At 38.2% G+C, this 26,682-nt stretch overlaps 1 protein-coding gene across 3 annotated transcripts in view; it reads right to left on the bottom strand.

Moving 5' to 3' along the window:
• DOCK4 (dedicator of cytokinesis 4) overlaps positions 1 to 26,682 on the bottom strand; it is a 492,329-nt gene that overhangs the window by 236,632 nt on the left and 229,015 nt on the right. For all 3 annotated transcript variants that reach the window (XR_009505001.1, XM_059933591.1, XM_059933592.1), the window contains exon 8: positions 23,289 to 23,440. Coding sequence is in view for 2 of the 3 variants with exons in the window: in XM_059933591.1 (XP_059789574.1) it covers positions 23,289 to 23,440 (152 nt within the window). In the remaining variant the exon portion in view is untranslated. The remainder of the gene's footprint in view (positions 1 to 23,288; positions 23,441 to 26,682) is intronic.

Raw genomic sequence — 26,682 nt, 5'->3', positions numbered from 1 at the left:
AAAAGCAGAAAACAAATATATATGCAAGCAAAAAATTAACTTTGAAAAGAATAAGCTTCTATATCAGTGATATCATTATTTTAAAAAGTAGAAAAAAGTACACTAAAAGAAAACACGTGACAATGTGTTTTGTGTGTTTGTACCTAAGATTTTTTATCATGTTTTGTGTCATAGTATTTAATAAACATCATACAAGGACACCATTCTGAGTGGTAACCATTCATTAGAAGGCTTAATATTTTATGCTTTTATAAACCTATAATCCAAAACACAAAAAGAGAGACCAAGAAATGAAACTTGAATTTTCTTTGGTCCACAAAGGAACAGAAGACCTCGCACTGTCTATAGAACTTGCATTGAAAATACAGTGACACCTAGATTTAATGCAAACACAAATAATGCTGTTGATCAGCCACTAATTCAAGTCAATAAATACTTGTGGACACCATTTATACCCAAGATAATGTGTTACACTATTTATGTTCAAAAAAATAAAATGAATATCACCCTCGCCCCCAAATTAATCTACCAGCTACCACAAGCTTCTGAATTTTAATACCCTGGTGCCCACAACAGAATCAAATGGCTGGCTGCCTCAGGCAGAAAACACACAGCCAACATCCCCAAAATGTGACATTAGCACATGGTGTGGCCTTGGTCAGTGTAGCTTCAGCCTAGGGATCAAGCAGGGAAAGGGAAGGTAGGGCTTAGTAAGGTTCAGACCCTTCCAAGTTTTCATGCTTATTTATCACTTGGTCCTTGCCATAAATAATGGCTCTGTCATCCAAAATCACCCTTCTCCCCTACAGGGGGAGAAATGAGGACCATAATCAGATCTCTAGGGAAGCATATGGATTTGAATTTATGGTTGTTCTGGAACATTTTTATTCTCTTTTGCCATCTAAATCTAGATAGATATATTTAACAGATTCAACTACCTGGCTCACCCTGTCCTTTTCTTATATTATGCCTAACCCTGATCTCTCACATGAGAAAGGGCAACCAATACACATTTCTACGGGGTCATTTCCACACTTATTACCTATGTCTTGTTCCACAGAGCAGTGGTTGATGAGATGTGACTGAAGAGAATATAAATTGCTGCAAGGATTCTCAAATGAAGACTGTAAAGTTCCCATAGGATATAATTCTGAAGTGGAGGCTGGAAATGACAGATCCAACCTTGGATGCAGAGTTAAATCAATCTAATCCAATTGTCATTTACTATAATTCATGGCAAAGGACTGCAAACTCTCTTCAGAATAGAAGAATATTTACTATTATTTCAAATTTAATATGTACTAAAAGGAAATGTGCAAAAATTCACCTTGGGATAAATGAATTACACTTTAAAATAGTCATTAGGTAATACTAATTTTTTATTAGGTAATACTATTTTTTTGAGAAAACACTATTTTTTTGAGAATGGGCACTCTGCTAAGGACTTTACACGGATTAACTCCTTTTATCCTCACTATGCCTTTAGGAAGTCGGTATTATTATTATGCCATTTTATAGTTGGGAAAACTGAGAAATAGTAAATAGTTTTGCCCAAGATTACAGAGCTGTTGGAGAAAAGACAGTCTCTTCAATAAATGGCGCTGGGAAAGCTGGACAGCTACATGTAAAAGAATGAAATTAGAACACTCCCTAACACCATACACAAAAATAAACTCAAAATGGATTCGAGACCTAAATGTAAGACGGGACACTATAAAACTCTTAGAGGAAAACATAGGAAGAACACTCTTTGACATAAATCACAGCAAGATCTTTTTTGATCCACCTCCTAGAGTAATGGAAATAAAAACAAACAAATGGGACCTAATGAAACGTCAAAGCTTTTGCACAGCGAAGGAAACCTTAAACAAGATGAAAAGACAACTCTCAGAATGGGAGAAAATATTTGCAAACGAATCAACGGACAAAGGATTAATCTCCAAAATATATAAACAGTTCATGCAGCTCAATATTAAAAAAACAAACAACACAATCAAAAAATGGGCAGAAGACCTAAATAGACATTTCTCCAAAGAAGACATACAGATGGCCAAGAAGCACATGAAAAGATGCTCAACATCACTAATTATTAGAGAAATGCAAATCAAAACTACAATGAGGTATCACCTCACACCAGTTAGAATGGGCATCATCAGAAAATCTACAAACAACAAATGCTGGAGAGGGTGTGGAGAAAAGGGAACCCTCTTGTACTGTTGGTGGGAATGTAAATTGATACAGCCACTATGGAGAACAATATGGAGGTTCCTTAAAAAACTAAAAATAGAATTATCATATGACCCAGCAATCCCACTACTGGGCATATACCCAGAGAAAACCGTAATTCAAAAAGACACATGCACCCCAATGTTCATTGCAGCACTATTTACAATAGCCAGGTCATGGAAGCAACCTAAGTGCCCATCGACAGACGAATGGATAAAGAAGACGTGGTACATATATACAATGGAATATTACTCAGCCATAAAAAGGAACGAAATTGAGTCATTTGTTGAGACGTGGATGGATCTAGAGACTGTCATACAGAGTGAAGTAAGTCAGAAAGAGAAAAACAAATATCGTATATTAACGCATATACGTGGAACCTAGAAAAATGGTACAGATGAACCGGTTTGCAGGGCAGAAGTTGAGACACAGATGTAGAGAACAAACGTGTGGACACCAAGGGGGGAAAACCGCGGTGGGGTGGGGATGGTGGTGTGCTGAATTGGGCGATTGGGATTGACAGGTATACACTGATGTGTATAAAATTGATGACCGATAAAAAAAAAATACCGTATATTAACGCATATATGTGGAACCTAGAAAAATGGTACAGATGAACCGGTTTGCAGGGCAGAAATTGAGACACAGATGTAGAGAACAAACGTTTGGACACCAAGGGGGGAAAGTGGCGGGGAGGGTGGGGGTGGGGGGGTGATGAATTGGGCGATTGGGATTGACATGTATACACTGATGTGTATAAAATGGATGACTAGTAAGAACCTGCTGTATAAAAAAATAAATAAAATTAAATTTAAAAAAAAAGATTACAGAGCTGGTGTGTGGCTGAGTAGGAATTCTATGCCACATATAATTCAAAACGCTCGTACTTCATTTGAATGCTATAAAATAAATTCTTTCTCTGCTTCATAGAATAATTGAGCAAATATTTACAGAACACTGAGATAAGGGAGAAGTCATTCATCCTCCGGGACTCCACTGACACAGTCAAGCTTGGTCCCAAGAGGGACCCCACGTCCTTCCTGGGCTAAGAGGAATGGAAGAAGTGGAAATCCTGATTTAGCAGGTTTCAAAGCCATCCCTGGTTCGAAATTGTTCCTTGGTAGTTTTTTCAATGAAACATACTTAGAAAAATGACTTGGGAAATAAATTATTTTACTAAACAAATGCAAACCTCCAGAAAGATTTAAGTATTTGGCTTTAGTTGGTCAAAACTCCGGAGGTTTAAGACCAGTGTTTGGTTTTGCTTCTTAGTCATCAGTCACCTACTAACATATAATGTTTATTGATTGTATTTTAGCCCCAAACGCAAGCAGTGTGACCATTTTCCCCTCTCTTGATTGCGGGCCGCATGCTCTTTTTTATATGTTTGAGGCACACTTATGTTTGAGGCTCCTCTTTATCCCTACTGAAACATTTGAAACAAACGTCACTTTATCTTCTGACAGGTCAGTCAAAAATGATAAATAACAATAATATTAATATACAAAAGTCAACATGGCATTCTATATATTGAGACCTTAACTTTAATACTGATATAAAATACTATTCCATATTCACAAATTTCATCAATCTTCTGGTAAAATAATGTTTCCTAAAGCATTCTATTTCAGACACTCCTTTTGCTCTGTCACTATTTTAATTTCACTAGTCTAGACAGAATCCTGATTATGCAAGTATTATTATCATATCCTATTACAGAAAGAATACCAATATGTACTAAGCCATATCCCTTAGCTTAAGCATGCCTTAAAGGGGAGATAAAAATAGACTGAATATGGGTACTATGGAGAAATAAGTCACGTGCAATTTTTTTAAAACCAGACTTCTTTTAAAAGGAAAAAAAAGCCCAACTTTTTATGGCCAATTAAATAAAATTTTTATTCATTTGGTGAAAGTTGTTGGTATACAAACTCAATCAATTTCTCTTCAGCTTTGGTGATACAGCAACCACTTAATCAGAAAATGGTTTCAGAGAAAAAAAGAACTACAGCAACACATTTCAGAATCTTCAGATTACAATAAATACCACCCACACGCTCACACACGTCTGGAGAATGCCAAAATGTTGCCTTCAAGGAGGGGGGACCATATGAGTGGATGACATTTCACTCTGGCACATCTTCTAAAATTCTCTCACAAACTTTTGTGGCCACACACAAAGGTATTTTCAATTCTCTACTGTAAGTCAAAGAGTGGCACCTCATCAGAAAACAGAACTAGCTTTTGTGAATTTAAGAAGTGTCCTATTATAAGATGTGCATACCTACATTACATTATTTATACTTTTTTCCCCCTAATCATAAGAGGTATGTGTGTTTCTTTCTATTACACTGTGACTAACTAGAATACAGGCCCATGACTATTAACCTTTACATTCCCAGCTGCTAGCCAATGATTCGGTACCTCCTTAGTGTTTAAAGACTGAACAAATACAACCTTTTAGGAAAAAATAGAGCAAAATATAAATTATTGGGAAGCAACTTTCGCTCTCTTCCCTATAATATCTTTTACTTCACAGTAGTGAAATGTACAAAATTCTCCAGAGACATTTCAATCAATGGTACCTTACCACCAGATGTGAGAGTCACATAATTAACTTCATGGCCCCTCCAGATTCTAGATCATGCCATTTAACTCTGTCTGCCACGCATATCCTATGTCTTTATTACAGTAAACATATAGTAATGGAAATATCTATGGTGACATAATATGTTTTCAAATGAGAATACTGCCTTCTTCATCAGCAAAGAATGAATAAGCACATAGAACACTTCTAGACACATTAAGAAATGAGAGTTGATATTATTACCAGCAGAGAAAAATCATCATTTGACTTCCCGTTATAGTGCCATGTCCTCCCAGAGGAAATATCAGTGCCAGAGAAATTTAGTGTCCACATGAATTCCTTGTGTGAGCCATTATAAATCAACATATTATAAATCAACAATCTCAAATTCTTTCTTTGGAAATAAAGAACAAAAAAATCACAATTATTTATTATTTATAACCTGCCTTCTTCTAACAAGGATTTGAGAAAACCAAGATAATGAAATAAGAGTGTGCAAGAGTATCCCCAGATATTCCTGGGGAAAAATATTAAAAGTCAAAATATCCCCTGTCCTGGTGTATTTATATATGCTTTACATGGATTTTCTCATTTAATTCTCCCAACCACCCTATAAGGTAGGAGCCCCTTGCATCCCCATTTTACAAATGAGAAAGCTGAGGCTTGGGGATATTGGGTAAGTTGGCCAAAGTTGCATGGTCAGTCAAGGTTGGAACCAGGAAATTAATTTCCAGGGTCTGATTCCAAAGTTTCAGCTCTTAACCACAATGTTATGCTGTCTTCAAAATAACAGAACACCTCAAAACAGACAAAAAGAACAAGCCTACCCATGTCACGTGAACCAAGGATTTTATTATGAATATTTTCAATAAAATACAAAAATAATAATTAAAAATGCATGAAGCCAGACAAAAAAAAATAAAGTCACAAACATATCTGTGTTTAGGAAGTTTATGTCTGTGAACCTGTTCAGCTGCACTACTGACCTTCTGATGTACTCAAAACAACCTCTGATAATAAAGGGTGTACTTCAACAGCATAATTTGGTAGAAAACTTTTTACCAGTGATGCAAATAATATGGGAGGCACAGTAGGGTTCTGAAGACCCTAATGGCTTCTCCTTCCCTTTCTCAGCAGGATAGGATGCTCCTATCTTCCCACCCCCTCCTCCTATCATAACACTCAGAAGCAGCTGTCCTGTAGGAAAGGCCCTACGTAGGGTCTTGGAGGCCTCCAGGCCAGATGTGGGAGGGTCCTCCCAGCCTTCTGACTAATCACATAAAGTGGCTCTCCCATATGGCATTCCTAGGACAATCATTTGCCTTCAAAGAGCAATGCACCTAAAGTAAGGAATGACCAACGCCAAGGAGATTTTTGTATTTCTCTATATGGATTCATGTTTATCACTCTATAGCTCCCCTCTCATAAGAAGCAAAACTGCCTAGTGGTTTAATGTTTGTGGAAGTTACACAATGTATACTTTATCCAAAAATATATGATTGGATAATATCTTGGGTTAAAGTCTGATTAATCTACAAAAAATTACAAAGAATATTTCCAAAATCATTTTGAACAGTTAAGTCACTGAAATAAATTTATGTTCTCCAAAAGTGATAGTAACAAAAGAGAGCAAACACTTCAGTGGTCGTATTCTGGTACACTAATTGGAAAAAGAACTGTCTGGTTCTTTTATGCTTACACTTTTTTATTTTTATTTTTTAAATTTATTTATTTATTTTTGGCTGCGCTGGGTCTTCGTTGCTGTGCGCGGGCTTTCTCTAGTTGCGGTGAGCGGGGCTACCCTTCATTGCAGTGTGCAGGCTTCTCATTGTGGTGGCTTCTCTTGTTGCAGAGCACAGGCTCTAGGAGCACGGGCTTCAGGAGTTGCAGCACACGGGCTCAGTAGTTGCAGCACACAGGCTCAGTAGTTGTGACTCGCGGGCTCTAGAGCGCAGGCTCAATAGTTGCGGCACACGGGCTTAGTTGCTCCGCGGCATGTGGGATCTTCCCAGACCAGGGCTCGAACCCTTGTCCCCTGCATTGGCAGGCAGATTCTTAACCAACACGCCACCAGGGAAGTCCTACGCTTACACTTTATAAAACAATTGTAAATACCAAAAAATAGTAGTGTCTTTGAAAAAGCCAAGTCCCTTGTCTGAAATTTAACTATGCTGTGTGTGAGGACAATTAATATCTACCCTACAATGAATAGTAGTGCAGGGAGATGCACCAGCAGTCAGGGAGGAAACAGTGGGAGCAAGAAGACGGAAGGAGAATAGTGAGAAGAGGTAGGAGAATGGTTCAGCTGCGCTGACTCTAGGCCCTCTACCCAAAAGGCAATAGTACACAAATAGAAGGTGATCTCAATGCTTCTATTTCACTGCTCCTCCTGCATTTTCTCAAATGCTTTCTGATTGACTAACAGTGTAAGACGCTTCCAACCATCCGTGCAGGGAACTGTTACTGTGTTCTTTCCTAGAATGAGTGGCAAAGGACAACTCTTTGCAAAGGAGCATTCTAAATTGTCATAGTAACGCCCCCAGGAGCTGGTGCTACCGCTGACCCGGCAAGATACTCTGGGGAAGTGAGTGGAAGGTGCGCTAGCTGCCCTGGGGTGGCCACTAGACCAAGAGTTTTGGTGCTCACCATGGCACAGAAAAAGGGGCTCTCATCCAGGCCATCTCCAAACATGGGTGTGTACAACATTCTCCTGGGAGCTGTATAAAGCCCAGGCCCTAGCCTGGGGATCCTGACTTACTATGGACCTAAAAGCTCCCTATGTGTTTAAAAGCACAGTCATATTTAACAACCACTGTTTTGACCCAAATGCCTAGGCACTAATGAGTCAGAATTGCTGACTGTCTTTTATGATCTTCGTATACAACCAGAAAACAGGCAACAAATGCCTGATATCTTCAGGTCAACGACTTCTCCCCTTTCTTCTCCCAACCATGTGACTGATACAAATGAAGTTTTTCCTTGGCAATAAATGAAAGCAACTCCTCAAGCAAGTCTTCCTAGATAAAGTTATTAATGTGCTTTCTAATTTTAAAACAAAAGCAACACAAGGGTCATGAGCTCTTCTGATTAAAGGGAAATGAAACAAGAAGGATCCTTGATACCAGGGTTTCCACAGTAGTTTGCCTAAAGAGCAGAAAGACTCTGAGTTTTCTTTTTTAATATTAATACCCAAGTCCAGATTCACTTTACAAATATTTGAGGTTGAAGGACTAAGCAACCAACTAATGGGATGGCTTTGTCAGGACAATAAAGGATTTTGCTTTAGTTGAATGATGAAAAAGGGAAATAATTTTTTAAACTACAGTCAACTCTATTGCCAATGTTGAACATCAAGCTGATTCTTTCTTACTACTTAGAATGACTTAAAACCACTTCATGTTATTTTTCTTTTCAGAGAATAAAGCCAACTGAATCAGAATTCTTCTTGGGAAGGTAAAGCTCAAAGAAAAAGGAGTGCAATGCTTTCTAAAGTTATAAATAAGTGATGTACAGATCACCTGCTGATTGACGGATGAATTAAAGAAAAGATTTGGTTCAACTGTTGATTTGAGAAAAACAGTAATGACTATAAGTTCTAAAGACTTGAGACCCTAAAAATCTCATTGTTGAATTCAAGTAAAATCCTTAGAAACAGCTAAACTGTTGAACTGAGCCACTCAGGAAAAAACTTGCTTATGTCTATCTCTAGAGAACTCATTAAGAATTTCACTAGAAAACAAGTTTCTTAGAGAAGTAACTAAAAGTAGGTGATGATAGGATCTGGTCAACAGAAACAAGGACTGTGAAATAAGAAGGCCTGTTTACACGCAGAATGTCTTATGCTTATTCTTCTTGGAATTTACATAATTTGATTATGGTAAACACTATTCCTTTGACATTTCATGAGGGAGGAATCGCTCTGATTTATATACAGTAATTATTCTGACCTTTTTAACAATGCCTCTTTTGTTAGAAAGTATCTGTAATAAGCAATCTTGAAAGTAAAGCAAACCTGAGCTCTTTATAACTACTCTGGGTTGAAGCATGCAGTTCTTTGCAAAGGCACAGAAACCTTAATGAAAACAGACTAAATAAAAAAATCTAAGTAATTCAAGCCCTGCAAAAACAGTAAGTATAATGTCTTTCATACATTTATTATCTCAAAAAAATGTTCTAATTTTTAAAATGAAAGAAGCCAAAATCAAATGTCCCTTTCAACAGCTTACTGATACTGATAGATTCTTTATATTCATTATAACTTAAAAAAATGAAAACTTATGATTACCAAAGGGGAAAGCAGTAGGGTAGGGATAAATTAGGAGTATGGGATTAACAGATACAAACCACTAGATATAAAAATAGATAAACTATAAGGATTTGCTGTATAGCACAGGGAACTATAACAACCTATAATGGAAAAGAATCTGAAAAAAAATATATGTACATGTATAACTGAATCACTTTGCTGTACACCTGAAACTAATGCATTATTATAAATCAACTATACTTCAATCTAAAAAAAAGAAAAGTATCTAAATCATCATTAAATACTATTTATTGACAAGATGACCTATGCAATTGGACTTTCTAAAGGTCAAATGCTTCTTCTTTTTAACCAGGGAGCTACAAAGCCTCTACACTGATATGTAAATATTCATGTGTATGAGGATAGGTACATTATTTTCTGTAGAGCTCCATAGTTTTCATAAGTTTGAAAATGAACTTTAGGCACTGAAAAGTTTAGGAAGCATTGCTTTAGACACCACAAGTATTTTTGGTGAAACAAAAACAGCAATACTGGTTACCATAAAAAGAGAAACTCTAGCCTTTAAAAATACTTCTTGACTTAAAGCTTAATAGTATTTTGAACATCAATAGAATGTAAGTTCTGGGAGGGCAAGAATTTTTTTTTTTTTTTTTTTTTTTATTCATTGATGTGTCCCCAATGCCCAGATCAGTGCCCTTCCCCGAGAAGGAGAGCAGTAATTGTTTCCTGAATGAATGAAGATCAGTGATTCAACAGCAATAGCGTGAAATCTCTGTTGCTCAATGGAAATAAAAAGATGCAGTCTCTGTTTAACTTGTAGTCAAAGATCTCTAAATGGAAATACTTAGGAGAAGACGCTACACAGATACTCCTCAACTTATAGGGTTACGTCCTGATAAAACCATTCAGCTTTACAAGGGCATTGTACCGAATATGGCTAGCCCAGGGAAAGATCCAAATTCAAAGTACAGTTTCCAGTAAATGTGTATTGCTTTCACACCACTGTGAAGTCAAAAAATCCTAAGTCGAACCACTGTAAGTCGGGGACTGTCCATAAATTTATCTGCTAATCTTTATTTACTTTTTTTTTTTTTTAGCAGGACAGATTTTGCAAATGATGCTCCCATAGAGCCATGTCTGAGAGCACAGTTCTGATTAACACAGGAGAACCTGAAACAAATCCATCACCATTGCTGGTGCACTCAAGCTTGAGTTCTCTCTCTTATTAATAAGCACATCCCCACTGGAGAGGAAGGAAGACAGAAAAAATTGAGACAATAATGACACAATCTTTTAACACTTTGCCTCAACAACAGTGAGAGACTTGTAAACTTCCTTTAACTGCATCGATGCCCAGTCTGTGTAGGGCACTCTGCAAGGTGCTGGGAACAGAAAGATAGGAGAGGGTAAAGTCTTATCTTCAGAAAAGGAACTAACGAGGACCGTATCATGAATGATTCCTTTGTCAATGGCGAATCACCTTACAGCACAAATGGCAACAAAGAGCAAAAAAAGTCCTTGTAAGGTGGGTTGCTATGTGTGAGCATGATTTAATTGGTAGTGAATTTAGGAAAACTAAATTAATCTGAATTCTCTATAGGCAGCAGACACAAGGCAGAGGAGAACAGACAGAGACGACCAGAATCCTGGTGAAAAGAACACCCATCTGGTCATCTTTTAAAACACAGGAATAGGGGTGGAAAGCCCTTCTGATCAATTTCTAAAACTCTGCACTGTTTAAGTACAATGAGACAAGTCGGCTGCGTAAGTGTTTAGAGCTAAAGGGGATGAGAAAGCCAGGTCTGAATACATTTACTCTATGAGTTTTTGGTTTTCTGCCACTTTAAAGTTCCAGCCACTTATTCTTATAATAATGTAGTAATTTAAAATTTCAAAAATAATTGGAATTGTGTGGCTCTTAAAACGCTACAGAGAAAAACTGTGGATCACTTCTACGCTGGGTGTTCTCAGCATGAATAAAGTTATTTGTTTGCTTGTTTTTGTTTTAATTTAGATCCTCCTCCTGGTCCATTTCTTAAAATCTCTCCTATTAACATCACTACATCTCATTTTTTTTTCTTTTGTATGCAACAGAAGTGTGACCAAAGGGGGAGCAAACCACAGAATCTGATTAACTTCGAAGTGACAACAATCCCTATTTTCACGCACCTGCTAGATGAATCAAATGATGGCAAAGAAGGGCGAGAGTGGAAAGCACTCATGCCTTTAAAGAGGAAGCCCGAGGGAAGGTCACTGTGGGTCAGTGATGTACAGACACCCACAGGGAACTCTGTGCCAGCATGTCTACACATAGCAGGAAGCACTCTGGGCCGCATGGAATTGTTGATCTTGCCACAGTCCAAGGAGGACCTCTGAATGCCTTCTTCTATTTCTGTTCTCAAATAGACTTGTGCTCCCTGCATGGATGGCCAGTCAGACTTTTTCCCCTCCATTATTGCTGTACTTCGGAGAGGTTATAATTTTGAGTTAATTTTATAACATAAAACTATAAAAAGAGATCTATGCCAACTATCTTTCTACGTTCAAAACAACAAATGCTCCTAATTTATGTAAAAATATAGAGGCTGAACTTGTGTGATCACACTATAATAAGTTGTAAATGAGGTATGAAATAAGAAATTCTAGCGCAGTGCTCAGAGAATTAAAGAATCATATGTGCTCCCTTAACTGTGTTATGTACTATAATATAGACACAAAAATATTAGCATTTTATCCAAGAGTGGGCTAAATAACTATTCCCTCCAACAGCTCCCTCCGGTAAGGTCTTAAAAAAATTTCCCAGTAACTAAGTCTTTTCAAAAGAAGCCCTAATTCTTTAATTTCCTCTTAAAAATGAAACGCAATTAGATCACATCAACCTCTGAAGAGACCAAATGGAAGCTATGGTTGTAATGTCTTTAATTCTCCTCCTCATTATGCTAGATTCCCATTCTCAGTTCTTTCCTGAGAACTTTCCTGATGTGTCAGACTCCAACTCTACCGCCTGATACCTCTTTCCTGAGCACACCTGGCAAAAGCTGTCTAACTTGGGAGCCAGGATTCACCACCAATTTCAGATGTCTCTCTTTGGAGGTCCCGTCCTGCACTCAGCAGTTCCATTTTTCATCACTAACTCACTTCCGATCACATTTTTGCTCAAAGGCTGCTGACCTTGTTCCTGCAACTCACTTTCAGCCCTGAACTCCCTTTCAATCTCTCTTTTGCTCTCCAGCAGCAGTTTATCTTGTTTCCCCACTTTTCCTGTAAAAGATCAAGGCCACAGACCCAGTCCCTCTTTTCCATTTCAATATCTTACACCCATTTCAACGCCCTCCCTCCCTCCCACATTAGTAGAAGAAGCGACCTTCCTCTTTCTTGAAATAGCTGCCTTCACATGTGTCCTGGATCCCTTCTGCCATCTGCTGCAGGAGTCACCTTTGGGTCTCCAGCAGGGCCTCACGCTGCTGGCACGCAACTGTTGCTCCTGTGCACTGTGTGATGCGTGAATGAATGAACAAGGGAGTGGTGAGTGGTTTCCTCACCTTTGGGAGAACAAATCGCTATGTTTTTTAGTATTTTAAAAAAATTTTATTTAAGTATAGTTGAGCTGAGTTATAATGTTGTGTTAATTTCTGCTGTACATCAAAGTGACTCAGTTATACATATATACATTCTTTTTCATATTATTTTCCATTATGGTTTATCACAGGATATTGAATACAGTTCCCTGTGTTATACAGTAGGATCTTGTTGTTTAGGACAAACCTTTATTAATTCAGAGTTTTGGGGAAGCTGGTCCTTACATAGACACAGGATTTTGCTTAAGCATATAAGGTATTCCCTCTCACAGAACATTAATCTTCTAAAAGTTGCCTATTTTGTTTTATATATGAGTCAAAGTTTATGCTTTAAAGATAATACTATTGTAATATATGTGTTATTATAATACTGAATGTTCTAGACCTTCAGAAAACATTCCTGTTAAGTTCTGCCAAAAACATTATCAAAAATATCATTGTCAGTTCAAAGGAACCCAGGATTATTATTCAAGGCAGAATGGAATCCAAACCATGTATGGGGCTAGTGATTAGACCAGATTAATGAACCCGTCTTCTTTCGAAGAGATTGAAAAAAACGCCTGCCCTCATTGCTTTACTGCCCACATGCATAAAACATTGATAATTTTAAGGAGGTAATTCATTAACCATACATACTATATGCTAAAAGGTAAAGCAAGCACCCAAAGACCTGTCACAAGGAATTCACAACCATTCAATTCTGTCACACCGCTCTACCTATCCCTTTGTTCTTTCTTTGTTTTTCTCTTTTTATTTTTCCTGTTGCTAAAGTATTTTAAAGCAAATCATATCCCTGATGCCATTCAACCTGTTTACTAGTCTCTCTAAATCTTACATAACTATAATAACACATACCTTAAAAATTAATAATAATTCCTTAGACTATATTTCTTTAAGAATTCAAGACCAAACACCACATATCATTTCTGGTTATGTTAAAGTACAGTTTCCGTTTTTAATCATCATCATCATAGCTTATAATTACTGACCAATGACCCGGTGTCAAGCATTAGACTAAGAAGTATATGCATTATCTCATGTAATCCTCAAATAATCCCATGAGAGAAGTACTATTATTATCCTCTTTTAGCAGATAAATTATAGACATAAGAGACATGAATTAATTTGCCCAGGCTGATGTAGCTACTGAATGGCAATGGCAGATCCTCTGACTCTAGAGCCTGGCCACTTATATACTATAGAGTGGTATCTGCACAAGATACAAGATCTGAGTCTTGAGGATGGAGAAAAATTCAGATATATTTCATAGTCCAGAATGAGTTCATATAAAAAAAAAAAATCTGTGCCTCACCAATAATATTCACTACTTTTTCTTAAATGACAGAACTGGAGTACACTGAAAAAGAAGGTAATTTTAGGCAATATAAAATTGATATGGAAATGAAGCATTTAATGAAAATGGAGAGTTTAACTGTGTGATGGTAGAAAAAGTACATAACTTCAGTCAAGTATGTTAATAAGGTACCAGCAAGAAAGTCAACTTTATCTGAACTTAATTACTATGAAAAGACTTTTTGTATTTAGTCACCAGGATAAGACTTTTTAGAGAAGTACTACTCTGTGCTATTTTCTCAAATAAAAGCCCATGCCAACAGCTTACACGTATAAGCAGCCCTATACTAGGCTGAGGGCTCACTGGTGGCACTTAGGTCCTATTAAATATATCCTCTGATGAGAATGAAATACAGTAACAGATTAGTCCTGAAACTTAGATTATAGCAGTAACCAAAGTACTGAAAGTCATAAGGGAAATAGTCAACAAGTGGACTATGTCATTTGCATTGGCCCATGTAACTTATACTCCGTTGCAGATTAACTGACATATTAATATGTCAACACAGGAAAGATCATACACACATCCACAGCTGCACAGACTATGAAAAACATAAAACGCTACGACTATTTCTTTCACTGAATAGTACGACATCCAATTTTAAATGCAAGCTGAAAGAAACATTTGTAGCATATGACGCTAAGTACAAGCAGACCTCATTTGACTGTGCTTTGCTTTATTGCACTTCACAGATACGGCATTTTTTACAAATTGAAGGTCTGTGACAAACCTGTGTCAAGCAAGTCTATCGGCGCCCGTTTTCCAACAGCATTTGCTCATTTCAGGTCTCTGTGTCAGGTTTTCGTAATTCTCGCAATATTTCAGACTTTTTCATTATTATTATATTTGTCATAGTGACCCGTGATCAGTGATCTCTGATGTTACTATTGTAATTCTTTTGGGGCATCTCGAACTGCGCCCATACAAGCTGGGTGTATGATCTGACTGCTCCAGCAGTAGGCTGTTCCTCATCTCTCTCCCTCTCCTAGGGCCTCCCTGTTCTCTGAGATACAATAATACTGAAATAAGGACAAATAATAAACCTACAATGGCCTCCAAGCGTTCAAATGAAAGGAAGAGCCGCATGTTTCTCACTTTAACTCAAAAGCTAGAAATGATTAAGCTTCATGAGGAAGGCATGTGGAAAGCTGAGACAGGCTGAAAGCTAGGCCTCTCACACCAGTTAGCCAAGTTGTGACTGCACAAAGGGAAAGTTCTTGAAGGAGATGAAAAGTGGTACTCCAGTGAACACATGAAAGGTAAAGAGCAAAACAGCTTTATTGATGATACGGAGAAAATTTTTGTGGTCTGGATAGAAGATCAAACCAGCCACAACATTCCCTTCAGCCAAAGTCAGATCCAGAGAAAGGCCCTAACTTTCGTCAATTCTCTGAAGGCTGAGAGAGGTGAGAAAGTTGCAGAAGAAATGTTTGAAGCTAGCGGAGGTTGGTTCATGGGGTTTAAGGCAAGAAGCCGTCTCCATAACATCAAAGTGCCAGGTGAAGCAGCAAGTGCTGACATAGAAGCTGCAACAAGTTATCCAGAAGATCTAGCTAAGATAATCCATGAAGGTGGCCACACCAAACAACAGATTTTCAAGGTAGACACAACAGCCTTATACCGGAAGAAGATGCCATCTAGGACTTTCATAGCTAGAGAGGAGAAGTCAGTGCCTGGCTTCAAAACTTCAAAGGACACGCTGACTCTCCTATTTGAGGTTAATGCAGCTGGTGACTTTACGTTGAAGCCAATGCTTGTTTACCATTCTGAAAATTGTAGAGCCTTTAAGAATGATGCTAAATCTACTATGCCTATGCTCTATAAATAGAACAACAAAGCCTGGGTGACATCATATCTGTTTACAATATGGTTTACTGAATATTTTAAGGCCACTGTTGAGACCTAGTATCCTGGAAAAAGAGATTCCTTTTAAAATATTACTGTTCACTGACAATGTACCTGGTCACCTAAGGTCTCCGATGGAGAGGTACAACAAGACTCATGTTGTTTTCATGCCTGCTAATACAACATCCATTCTGCAGCTCATGGATCAAGGAGTCATTTCGACTTTCAAGTCTTATTATTTAAGAAATACAGTTTGTAAGGCTATAGCTGCCATAGATAGTGATTCCTCTTGTGGATCTGGGCAAAGTCAATTGAAAGCCTCTGAAACGATTCATCATTCAAGATGCCATTAAGAAAACACTTGTGCTTCATGGGAAGATGTTCAAATAACATTAACAGGAGCTTGGAAGAAGTTGCTTCCAACCCTCATGGATGAGTTTGAGGAGTTCAAGACTTCAGTGGAGGAAGTAACTGTAGATGTGGTAGACACAGCAAGAGAAATGGAATTAGAAGTGGAGCCTGAAGATGTGACTGAATGGCTGCAATCTCATATTCAACCTCGAAAGGATGAGAAGTGGCTTCTTAAGGATGAGCAATGAAAGTGGTTTTTTGAGATGAAATCTACTCCTGGTGAAGATGCTGTGAAGATGGTTGAAATGACAACAAAGGATCTATAATATTATATGAATTTAGTTGATAAGGCAGGGTTTAAGAGGACTGACTCTCATTTCTGAAAGAAGTTCTGCTGTGGGTAAAATGCTATCAAACAGCATTGCATGCTACAGAGAGATCGTTCATGAAAAAAAAGAGTCAACTGATGCAGCAAATTTCACTGACGTCTTAGTTGAAGAAACTGTCACAGCCACCCAGCCTTCAGCGACAACCACCCTCATCAGTCAGCACCATCAATATGTCTTGCTGGTGGCAAGACATTCCACCAGCAAAAAAGATGAGGGCTCAGATGATGGTTAGCATTTTTTAGCAATAAAGTATTTTTTGATTAAGATATGCACTTTTTTTTTTCAGACACAAAGACTATAGTATAGTGTAAACATAACTTTTGTCTGCACCAGGAAACCAAAAAATTCGTGTGACTGGCTTTATTGTGATACTCACTTTATTTCAGTTGTCTGGAACCAAACCTGTGGTTTGATTTCTTTATACAAATCCCCTCTCCCCTGATATTCCCAGTCCTATACCCCAGTTTATGCACATCCACTCTCTGCCCTTTCTCCCTTTCTCCGGTCCTTGGCTGATCTTCCCACCTGCAATTTCACGGTTGTTTCCTGATGTCTTCTAAGGGACCTTGATCCAGCAATGACCTCCCCTCTCCCATGAGTGTAACCTCTCCCAGGTTACTGGATCCTTCCTGGCAATTCTTAATAAGCTCAAGCCTCTTCCACTTCAGTTTCTTAAAAAAACAAAACAAAATAAAAAACCCTCAACAGACCCCTTGCTATATACACTGGTGAGTAAAAAATTGGTTGCGGAAGAAAACAGATTACTATTAATATCGAAGTTCATGAGAATGGGTATAGAAAAGTGATTAAGAATAGTGATGCCTGATCAGACTGCATGTTAAAATACAACTCCACTATATACCAGCTGTGTGGCCTTGGGCAAGTTATTAATCTCTCTGTGCCACACTTTCCCCATCTATAAAAAATGGGGATACAGTCAGCCTTCCGTATCTGTAGGTGCTGCATCTGCAGATTCAATCAACTGCAGATAGAAAATATTCAGGAAAAAACATTCCAGAAAGTTTCAAAAAGCAACTATTTAAATAGTATTTATATTTTATTAGGTATTATAAGTAATTTAGAGATGATTAAAAGTATATGGGAGGATGTGTGTACGTTATATGCAAATACTATGCCATTTTATGTAAGGGACTTGAGTATCTGTGGATTTTGGTACCTGAGGGAGGTCCTGAACCAATTCCCCACGGATACCAAGCGAAGACTGTATTAATATTACCTACTTCATAAGGTTGTTACAAGGGATAAATAAGTTAATATTATTAAACAGCTTAGAACAGTGTCTGGTACATGGTTGTGTTATATGGCATATAAGTGTTAGTTAAATAAACTGAATAGAACTGAATAAAATGAAATTACAGATGCTATCTAGGGAAATGATTCCCTGACTTTTCTATCTATACCCTTACAGCTTGGAGAAATTACAAACTTTCAACCAGATAGATGCTCTCTAAAAATACTTTACTCATACAAAACTTAATTTGGCAAACATTTTTTTTAACTAAGAACTTACCTTTTATGGTGAGAAATCATGTCAAAGACTGCGCAAAACTCACTCAAATAAATTAAAGTATGTTATTTCTGCTGATAATTGAGTCCAAAGTAGCTGTACCTGCCAGGGGCTGTGTCTGGGCAGATGCTGTTACATGAACAAATGAGGAAGGAAAAAAGGAAAAGAAGTACAGGGTAGGTGCATGTTAGCAAGATGCTGTCAGAATATGCCTGCATCTTTCCAGTACAGTAACAGGTGTCTGCAACATGCATCAGAGGCTTAATATTCTAGGTCAGCTTCAGGCAGAAACTGTTTTGAATAATATTAATGGGCTTTCTAGATATAGCTCAACATCAATGACAAATTGTTTTAAGTTTCTCTCAGAAAACGTACCCTTCCTGGTACTGAGGAAGTACCATGTGCTTCATTGCTCCACACACTGAACTAGAGGGGGTAATTTTCATGTGTTGACTCCTTTTGCATTTGACATCTCCAATTACTGAATCTAAGATTTTGATCACTGGCACACAGTAAGAGTTGATGCTTTTTTGCTATTCTTAAAGTATCTTGAGAAGGACTCAACTTGAAAAATCAATTTCTATAGCATGAAATATTTCTGAGGCCCTATATTAGTTTCAGTGTTATCACTATCAATAATTTATAACAACTTATTATTAGGGCTATCAGTCTCTGAAGCTCTCACCCTGGGCAATAAAATCCTGCTCAGTGACGGAAATGTTCAGACAAATACTGAAGTCCTTGAGGAGGAATGCGGCTGAGGCCAATGCGGGAAGGGGGTGTTCAGAGGGCTAACTCTGGGGCCAGATCACTGGCTTGCCACTCTGTGCTTTGCCTCTTGCCAGTTTGTAAACTTCGGCAAGTTCCCTAACCTTTCTGTGCCTTGCTTCCTCACCTATACAATCAGTGCTGATAATATATTTAAAGCATTTAGAACAAAGTCTGGCAGATGGTTAGTGCTCAATAAAATGCTGGCTGTTTGCTTCTTAGAGGAGGTAAGTTAAATGAAAAAGTCCTAGCCAGTTGTCTGCCTTGTGAGAGGAATAAACGTCTATCTTTCCTAATCAAACCTCTACAGGGTTTGTACATGTTGGCCCCTCCACCTGTACCTGGACAAGGTAATTTCCTGTGATTAATGGTCAGGGCAACACCATAAAGATTACACTTAGATTGTATTTTATTTTTTGTAAATTACAGCACTAATGATTCTATTTAACAACAAACGCATTCCCTGAACTATACCATCTTTTGCCTAGTAAATTTTATGGTTTGGATTGGACTTCGAATGCTGAAAAAGAAATAAAAAATCAAATTATCCATTCTCTTCAACAAATAAATTACAAGGAATTTAAGAGAGAGAGGGAAAGGGAAACTATAGCTGAAAAGTGACTGGCAAACTTATCAACCATGCAATGGATGGACTTTATTTGGATCTCATAAATTACAAATTCCGAATTTGGAATCTGTAAAACAATATACATCAGTCAACAGCAGAACTCTGAATACTGACTGGAAATGGATATCTGATGATGTTAAGGGAATATTTATTTTCGGTGTGGCAATTTCTTTAGAGTTCCTTTTTTTTTTTTTTTTAAACAGATAGGTACACCCTGTAATAGTTACATATGAAAATTTGATGTCTGGGATTTGCCTCCAATAAGCTGGGGGCAAAGAGGAGGACTAGAATGGGATGTGGTTAAAACAAGATCAGCCCTGAGTCAATCACTCCTGTCACTGGTGGTAGGTCCATGAAGCTTCATGATACTATTTTACTTTTTTATATATCTGAAATTTTCTAAAATAAGAAGTTTAAAAAAGTAATACGAGGGCTTCCCTGGTGGCGCAGTGGTTGAGAATCCGCCTGCCAATGCAGGGGACACGGGTTCGAGTCCTGGTCCGGGAAGATCCCACATGCCGTGGAGCAACTAAGCCCGTGCACCACAGCTACTGAGCCTGCGCTCTAGAGCCCACGAGCCACGCCACAACTACTGAGCCCGCATGCTGCAACTACTGAAGCCCGCACGCCTAGAGCCCGTGCTCCGCAACAAGAGAAGCCACTGCAATGAGAAGCCCGTGCACCACAACTAAGAGTAGCCCCCCAATCGCCACAACTAGAGAAAGCCCACATGCAGCAACGAAGACCCAACGCAGCCAAAAATAAAATAAAATAATAAATAAATTTATTAAAAAAAAAAAAAAGTAATACGAGTTGATTTTAAAATACCCACACATCCTACAGTGCATTCATTGTTGGATATAAGAAGAAACACGACAATGCCTCAAAAATCATATCTTGCATTTATAATATCTTTTTCTGGGAAGATGCAAATACTTTACACTCATCAGCTACGTCAGAAGCAATGAAGGAAGCAAGACTTGTCACCAGTTTCAAGATGAAGGAAAAGACAGAGCTAAGTGAAAGGATCAGGGCAGCAGCAGTCAACTGCAGAGACAAGAATCCAGCCCGGTCCTCAGATCTGTGCACCCTAAGGCCTCTTCAAAAGGTAACGGTGACACCACCCTGTACAGTGTGAATCCGAGCTACTCATAGCAAGGTTTTGAACACTCCCTAAAAGAATAATCGCTGTGCTATCTGAGGCCTCAGAGAGTCAAGAAAAGAAATCTGAGATGGTTCCAAACACCTAGTAAGCGGGTATTTTCACTCTTATTCATTCTTTTGTCAATCACCTTTATAGTGATTATGAGTTTGGGAGGTGAGAGCCGATGGCCAAACTCAGTGAGTAGAAGCAGGGGAGAGAAATGCAGGCTTGATTTCTCCTAGGGTCATTCTGTATCAGGTGTGTGCGACAGAGGGAAAGGGAGATGGGAGGGAGAGGGGAAGCGAGAGGGGAAGCAAGAGGGGAAGCAAGAGGGGAGGGGGAGAGGGTGGAGGGGAAAAAACCGGGAGGGGGAAGGAAGGAGGGCAGAGGAGGGAGGCAGGCATATAAGGTAGCCCAACCACATCCAGAGCAGGTAAAAGGCCCAGCTCCTGCCCTGAACCTAGGGACCACAAAAACAGTATTTTGGGATTGTGCAGCCAGGTTATTTTCCTACTTTCACCAAGTAAGTAGGAACAAAAGAAAGGGAACTCTGTCGATCAAAACCTAAAAGAACATTTTAGAAAATTTGAAAATGTTTGTAACAAGACAAAACTGAAAGACCAGCTAATATTAATCCTACATAAAGGCAATTTGAGTGGCAAAGGGGAATGTATATTCCTCAAAAACTTTAGCTGAACAGCAATGAGCAAAAGAGTGACCTCACTTCTCCCTGTTACAATCCATAACAAACAATAGCTTGTTAAATATTCTAGAGACCATACATTACACAGACAATGTTATGAAGACTTTGGTTAAACTACACTACCTGGAAACCAAGCTTTCTAACACACACTTCGATATGTAAGCAGGCATTATCTCTAAATAATCTTTCATATTTCTATAGCCAGTGTTAAGCTGTAACTTGAATCCTTTTTTCAGGCATTTATCTTCCCTTTTTAGTGGTGTTGATTTGGGAAGGGGGAAGGGTTTTTTAACTCACTGATTCATTTTCTCCGACAGTATATAAAGTAGATTTTGAAACTGAATTACCATTGTTATTTCCACACCTCATAAACCCTGTCCTTGCTGCACAAAACCACCACCTTTAAATTCTATGAACACGGGACTTCCCTGGTGGCGCAGTGGTTAAGAATCCACCGGCCAATGCAGGGAACATGGGTTCAAGCCCTGGTCCGGGATGATCCCACATGCCGCGGAGCAACTAAGCCCGTGCTCCACAACTACTGAGCCTGTGCTCGAGAGCCCACGAACCACAACTCCTGAGCCCGCGTGCCACAACTACTGAAGCCTGAGCACCTAGAGCTCGTGCTCCGCAACAAGAGAAGCCACCGCAACGAGAAGCCCGCACACTGCAACGAAGAGTAGCCCCCGCTTGCTGCAACTAGAGAAAGCCCGCGCGCAGCAACGAAGACCCAACGCAGCCAAAAATAAATAAAATTTTAAAAATTAAAAAATTCTATGGGAGAATTAAATGACATCACACATGTAAAGCACTTAGAATTGTGACTGGCACCCTCTAAATATAGCTATTACTGTTTAAAAAAAATAAAAAATAAAACAAATAAAATAAAAATAAATTAAAAAAAAAAATTCTATGGACACAGTCCACTGTCAAGAAATAGAAAGTACACTTTCTAGTAGGTAATGAATAACATATAAGTTAATTCACCAAAGATTTTATGGCTATAAATGCACTAAAAATAAACTTCACACATATTTCCTAGAAAAAGATTCTTTTTTACCAGAAAATACTCCAGGATTATTTTATAATTACAAAACAATATATGTGTCTAATTGTTGCTTAAAATTGTCAATGTTTATTTTAGTAAGTATTATTTCTTTAAAGTGTGGTACAATTGGGTCATTATGTGTAATTTGTGGTACAATTTTAATTCTAAATTCAAATTTAAAAATTTTAATGTAAAAGATGGTGTGGATTGTGCTCAACTTTAAGATTTAAAAAATTTTAAACATAAAAAAAGTCTCAAAAAACGTTGAGACCTTTGGATAACAACCAAAACGTCCATTGTAAGTTTCTCCTAAATATTGAAAACTTGCTATAAGAGAACTACAACAGGTAAGACAGAGAAAGAAAAAAAATGTAGGTGAAAACTGTTTATTATTTCCCAGCTCTGAAACTCTCATGGGGAGGTTTCCAAGTATTTAGTTGTCTCTCAATATCATTTGATGCAGACAGGGTAAGAATAGTATAATTGCTTACTGAAAATTTGAAAAATACAATGTATTGAACTTGATAAGCAAACAAACTTCAGATTTCAGCGATATTATGTCTTCCTTGTATTATCAATACAAAATAACTCAAATAACAGACCTGATATCAATGACATACTTTCATTTAATAATAATTATGGTTCCACAGCCCTTTTGAGTTTTTCAAAAAACGTCTGCATGCATCATTTCATCTAATTTTCGGGGAAACGCCCAGAAGTTAGGCAGCTTAGAAATTCACAGAGTTCTACAGATGAGAAAACAGGCTGATAGAGGAAAAATGTACAAGGTCATATATCCTGAAGCCCGCCAGTTGCAAATACCCACATTTCTACCATTAAGAAGTTCAAGTCATATCTCCACATGCAGTTACCTGATTGGTCGATTCTCTTTACTGTCAAAGAGTGAAAAGATGACCTCAAGCTCCTCTCCCAGGTTGGAACACATGAGGCTTTTCATCTGCACAAAGAGGTGGTGATTGCTGGCCTGCACTGGGGTATCTTTCTTCCGATGTCGATGCTCCATCTGAATGACACCCCCCCCAAAAAAAACATGATCAGCATGGACCGAATTAAATAATGGAACCCGACAAGCTAGTTAGCTATGGTGTGATTATGATGTCCTGTGCTTTTTTTTTTTTTTTTTGCTGTGTATTTGGTATGTAGTTGGATGTTAAATTCCAAATTTTCTCCCAACTTCTAAAATAAAAAACTGAAGTTTGCAGACCATCAAGGAATCCTGCTTTAAGATTTGTTTCTTAATCATTAATGTTAAAATGATATCAACTCACTGAGCAGATTCAGGCAGCGTGAAGTTCAAAGGACGCTATCGGTCCCTCGTCAACTCCCAGGGTGAGAACAAATTATTAGCCATCTTTTAAAAATCAGACTAAATTGTATCTAGCTGATCATTTCGCTGAACAATGTAGCTATGACTTCACATTTCTCATAATTAAAAATTCTTTTAAAGTATACTAAATTTCAAACTTGTGGTAGTTTTCTGAGGCGGGCAGTATCAAATGATATTCAATCACTAGAGCAAGAAAATGTTTCTAACTTGCTGCGGAGCTAAAGGGGAGCAGACCTAAGAAAGCCAGTGAGGGGTCTAAAGGCAGGAATAGAGTCTGTGTCCATCTCTTATTTCCGTCCTTAATACTGCTAGCCTAGGCTATACTTGGGAGGCAGGACCAGAAGTAAGAGTTCCCACAAGTTGAGGAAGGAAAGGAATCACCCATGGTTCCAGGGGTGAGGAGAACATGAGAATGATCATTTAGTCAGCATATACTTGTTACCTATCTATTATGAGCCCAGCACTGGGAATGCAATGATGCGTAAACACAGTAACAGCCTGCCTTCATAGAGCTTTTCTACTAGGGGGAGCAGACATCAACAAAATTGTCACACAAACAGATAGAAAACTGCAACTGTGATGAATGGAGAATTTGACTTGTGTCTGGGCAGTCAGAAGGTTTCTTGGGAAAATGACACTTTAGCTGAGAGCGAAAGAGTGAGCGGGAATTATGAACCATCTAGGACAGAACTTCTCAAACTACCTGCAGTGAAGGACCAGGTTGGTTTTTCCCCCTAACCTACCGCAGATTGATATTTTCATAAAATACCATAAAAATGCCATGGCAATGTCAAAATGTTATAAAGGTTTCTAAATGTTTACTCGCCATTTTTGTACTTGGGCCAGTTACAAACAGTTCACGGTCCAGCTAGTTCTTGGACCACACTGTGAGCAGAACTGACTCAGGGTAAGAGCACAAGGAAGACATACAGAAAGGCTGTGAATTAACAGAACAGGTGTAAGAATGTGTAAGAGTACTGCTTTCATAACACAGACTACTAAAGAGGCTACCTCTTGTGGATCACTTGACAATTAAAAAAAATATTAATAGCTCAGGGATTAACTCCAAAGGAGTCATATCCTTTGTTGAGGTTAAGGTACAGAACTATAGGTCTACATTAGCCATCTTTTTATGTTTCTAAGTATAGTTCAATAACTAATGACTAACTAACCAAGATTTGAATGTAAAAAAATGCCATTTACAATTATAGATGCAACAGCATAAAATCACCAGAATTTTTTCATGCTTTTATTTTTTAAATTGAACCACTTGAAAAGTAGACAGCTAAAAAAAATGCAATTAACCAAATGCATCTATAATTATTGTATACTCAGCAGGTACACTGGACACGCCTCTGTGAAAGTGAAGAGTAAGTGCATTTTCTTTTAAAGCGGACCTCAGCATTGTGGTATGTGTTGGCCATAATTACTTGAAAAGGCTTTCTGCAGAGAAATATTATAACTAGAAAAAAAGCACAATTCTGTCTTTTTTTCTATGAGAGTTGCTCTATTTTGGGCTTTAAAAATCCTTTATAACAGGGCAAAGGAAACATAACGCATTCATAAAACTACATCTCTTTAACTTCTCAAGCTTTTTATTTTCTGAAGTTGCTAACTTATTTACTGATTTACTTAAAAGTTCAGGGTAACAATGCACAAACTACTATGAAGAAATGAATAACTACTAAAGGCTAGAGCTGGAAAAACAGATATAAAACATTATGAAAAGAACAGACCTCAAAGAGATGTCTGGTCTTTACTTCAAACAGTGCAAAGTTCCCAGCATCATTCATGACATTCACTAAAAACTGAGGAGAAAAATTAGCTCCCTTATTCCTGCAAAGAATCCAATCTATCTAGATCAGTGGTTCTCAACCTTGGCTGCACTTTAGAATCACCAAGAGAGCTTTTAAAACATACGTATGCCCAGGTCCCATCCCAGAGCAATTAAATTAGAATTTCTAGGGGATGGGGGTCCAGACAGTGGTAGTTTTAAAAGCTCCCCAGGTGATTCTAATGTGCAATGAGGGCTGAGAATCACTGATTGACATCATGTGCAGAGAGATGCAAATCCTAGAAGAGTGAAAAACGTATTGTTGCATCTTTTGTACAATTACTGCCTTGGTCTTTGCACGCATGCTAGTAATAAGCCCACTTAATTCTACCCTTTGTACGTGTGACACGGGCCCTCACAAATGGCACTGAAATCTCCTCTCTTTCTCACCCACCATCCTTCCAACCCTGAGACAGATTTGAACTTACATAGGTTACGATGCCTTGTTTATCTTTTGGTAATTCACTACTTTTGGGAACTGCTAAAAAAATCTCTCTGTGAATATATTATTGCAGTAGCAAAATTTAAAAGGTGTGTCCACACTTCAAGAACTATGATTTGGTAGTTATAACACATAGACAAAAATCCATCTCTGAAATAATTTATGGTTACAAAGGCACCTAGCAGTGACTCTAAATGTGCTTACAGTTTAACTAGACTTTTGATTAGGAAAAGAAACAGATGCATTCCGAAGATTTATTAAAGCGATACAAATTATTAACCCTCACTAATGCATTAATTACTGGGTGAATGGTCCACACCAGGGTTCGCACCTTCAGCACTACTGACAATTTGGGCTGGTAATTTCTCTGCCGTGGGGCTGTCCCGGGCTTGGTAGGATGTTTAACAGCTTTTTCTGGCATCTACTCACCAGATACCAGTAGTACCTCTCCCCACCCCCGACTCCACACCATCCCCAATTGTGACAACCAAAAATGTCTCCGGACATTGCCAAATGTACCCTGTTCTCTGTTGGAGAAACAATGGCCTACCCACTAAGTATCACAAAGCAAGCAGCTAACCTGATCTTATAAAAACCAAGAAAGGTTCCTAAAAAGATACTCCTCATGCCCAAACAACCTGA

Source organism: Balaenoptera ricei, chromosome 9 (genome assembly GCF_028023285.1).
Source record: "Balaenoptera ricei isolate mBalRic1 chromosome 9, mBalRic1.hap2, whole genome shotgun sequence".
NCBI classification, from domain to species: Eukaryota; Metazoa; Chordata; class Mammalia; order Artiodactyla; family Balaenopteridae; genus Balaenoptera; species Balaenoptera ricei.
Note: the sequence above shows the minus strand (reverse complement) of the source record. Positions and strands in the feature narration are given on the sequence as shown.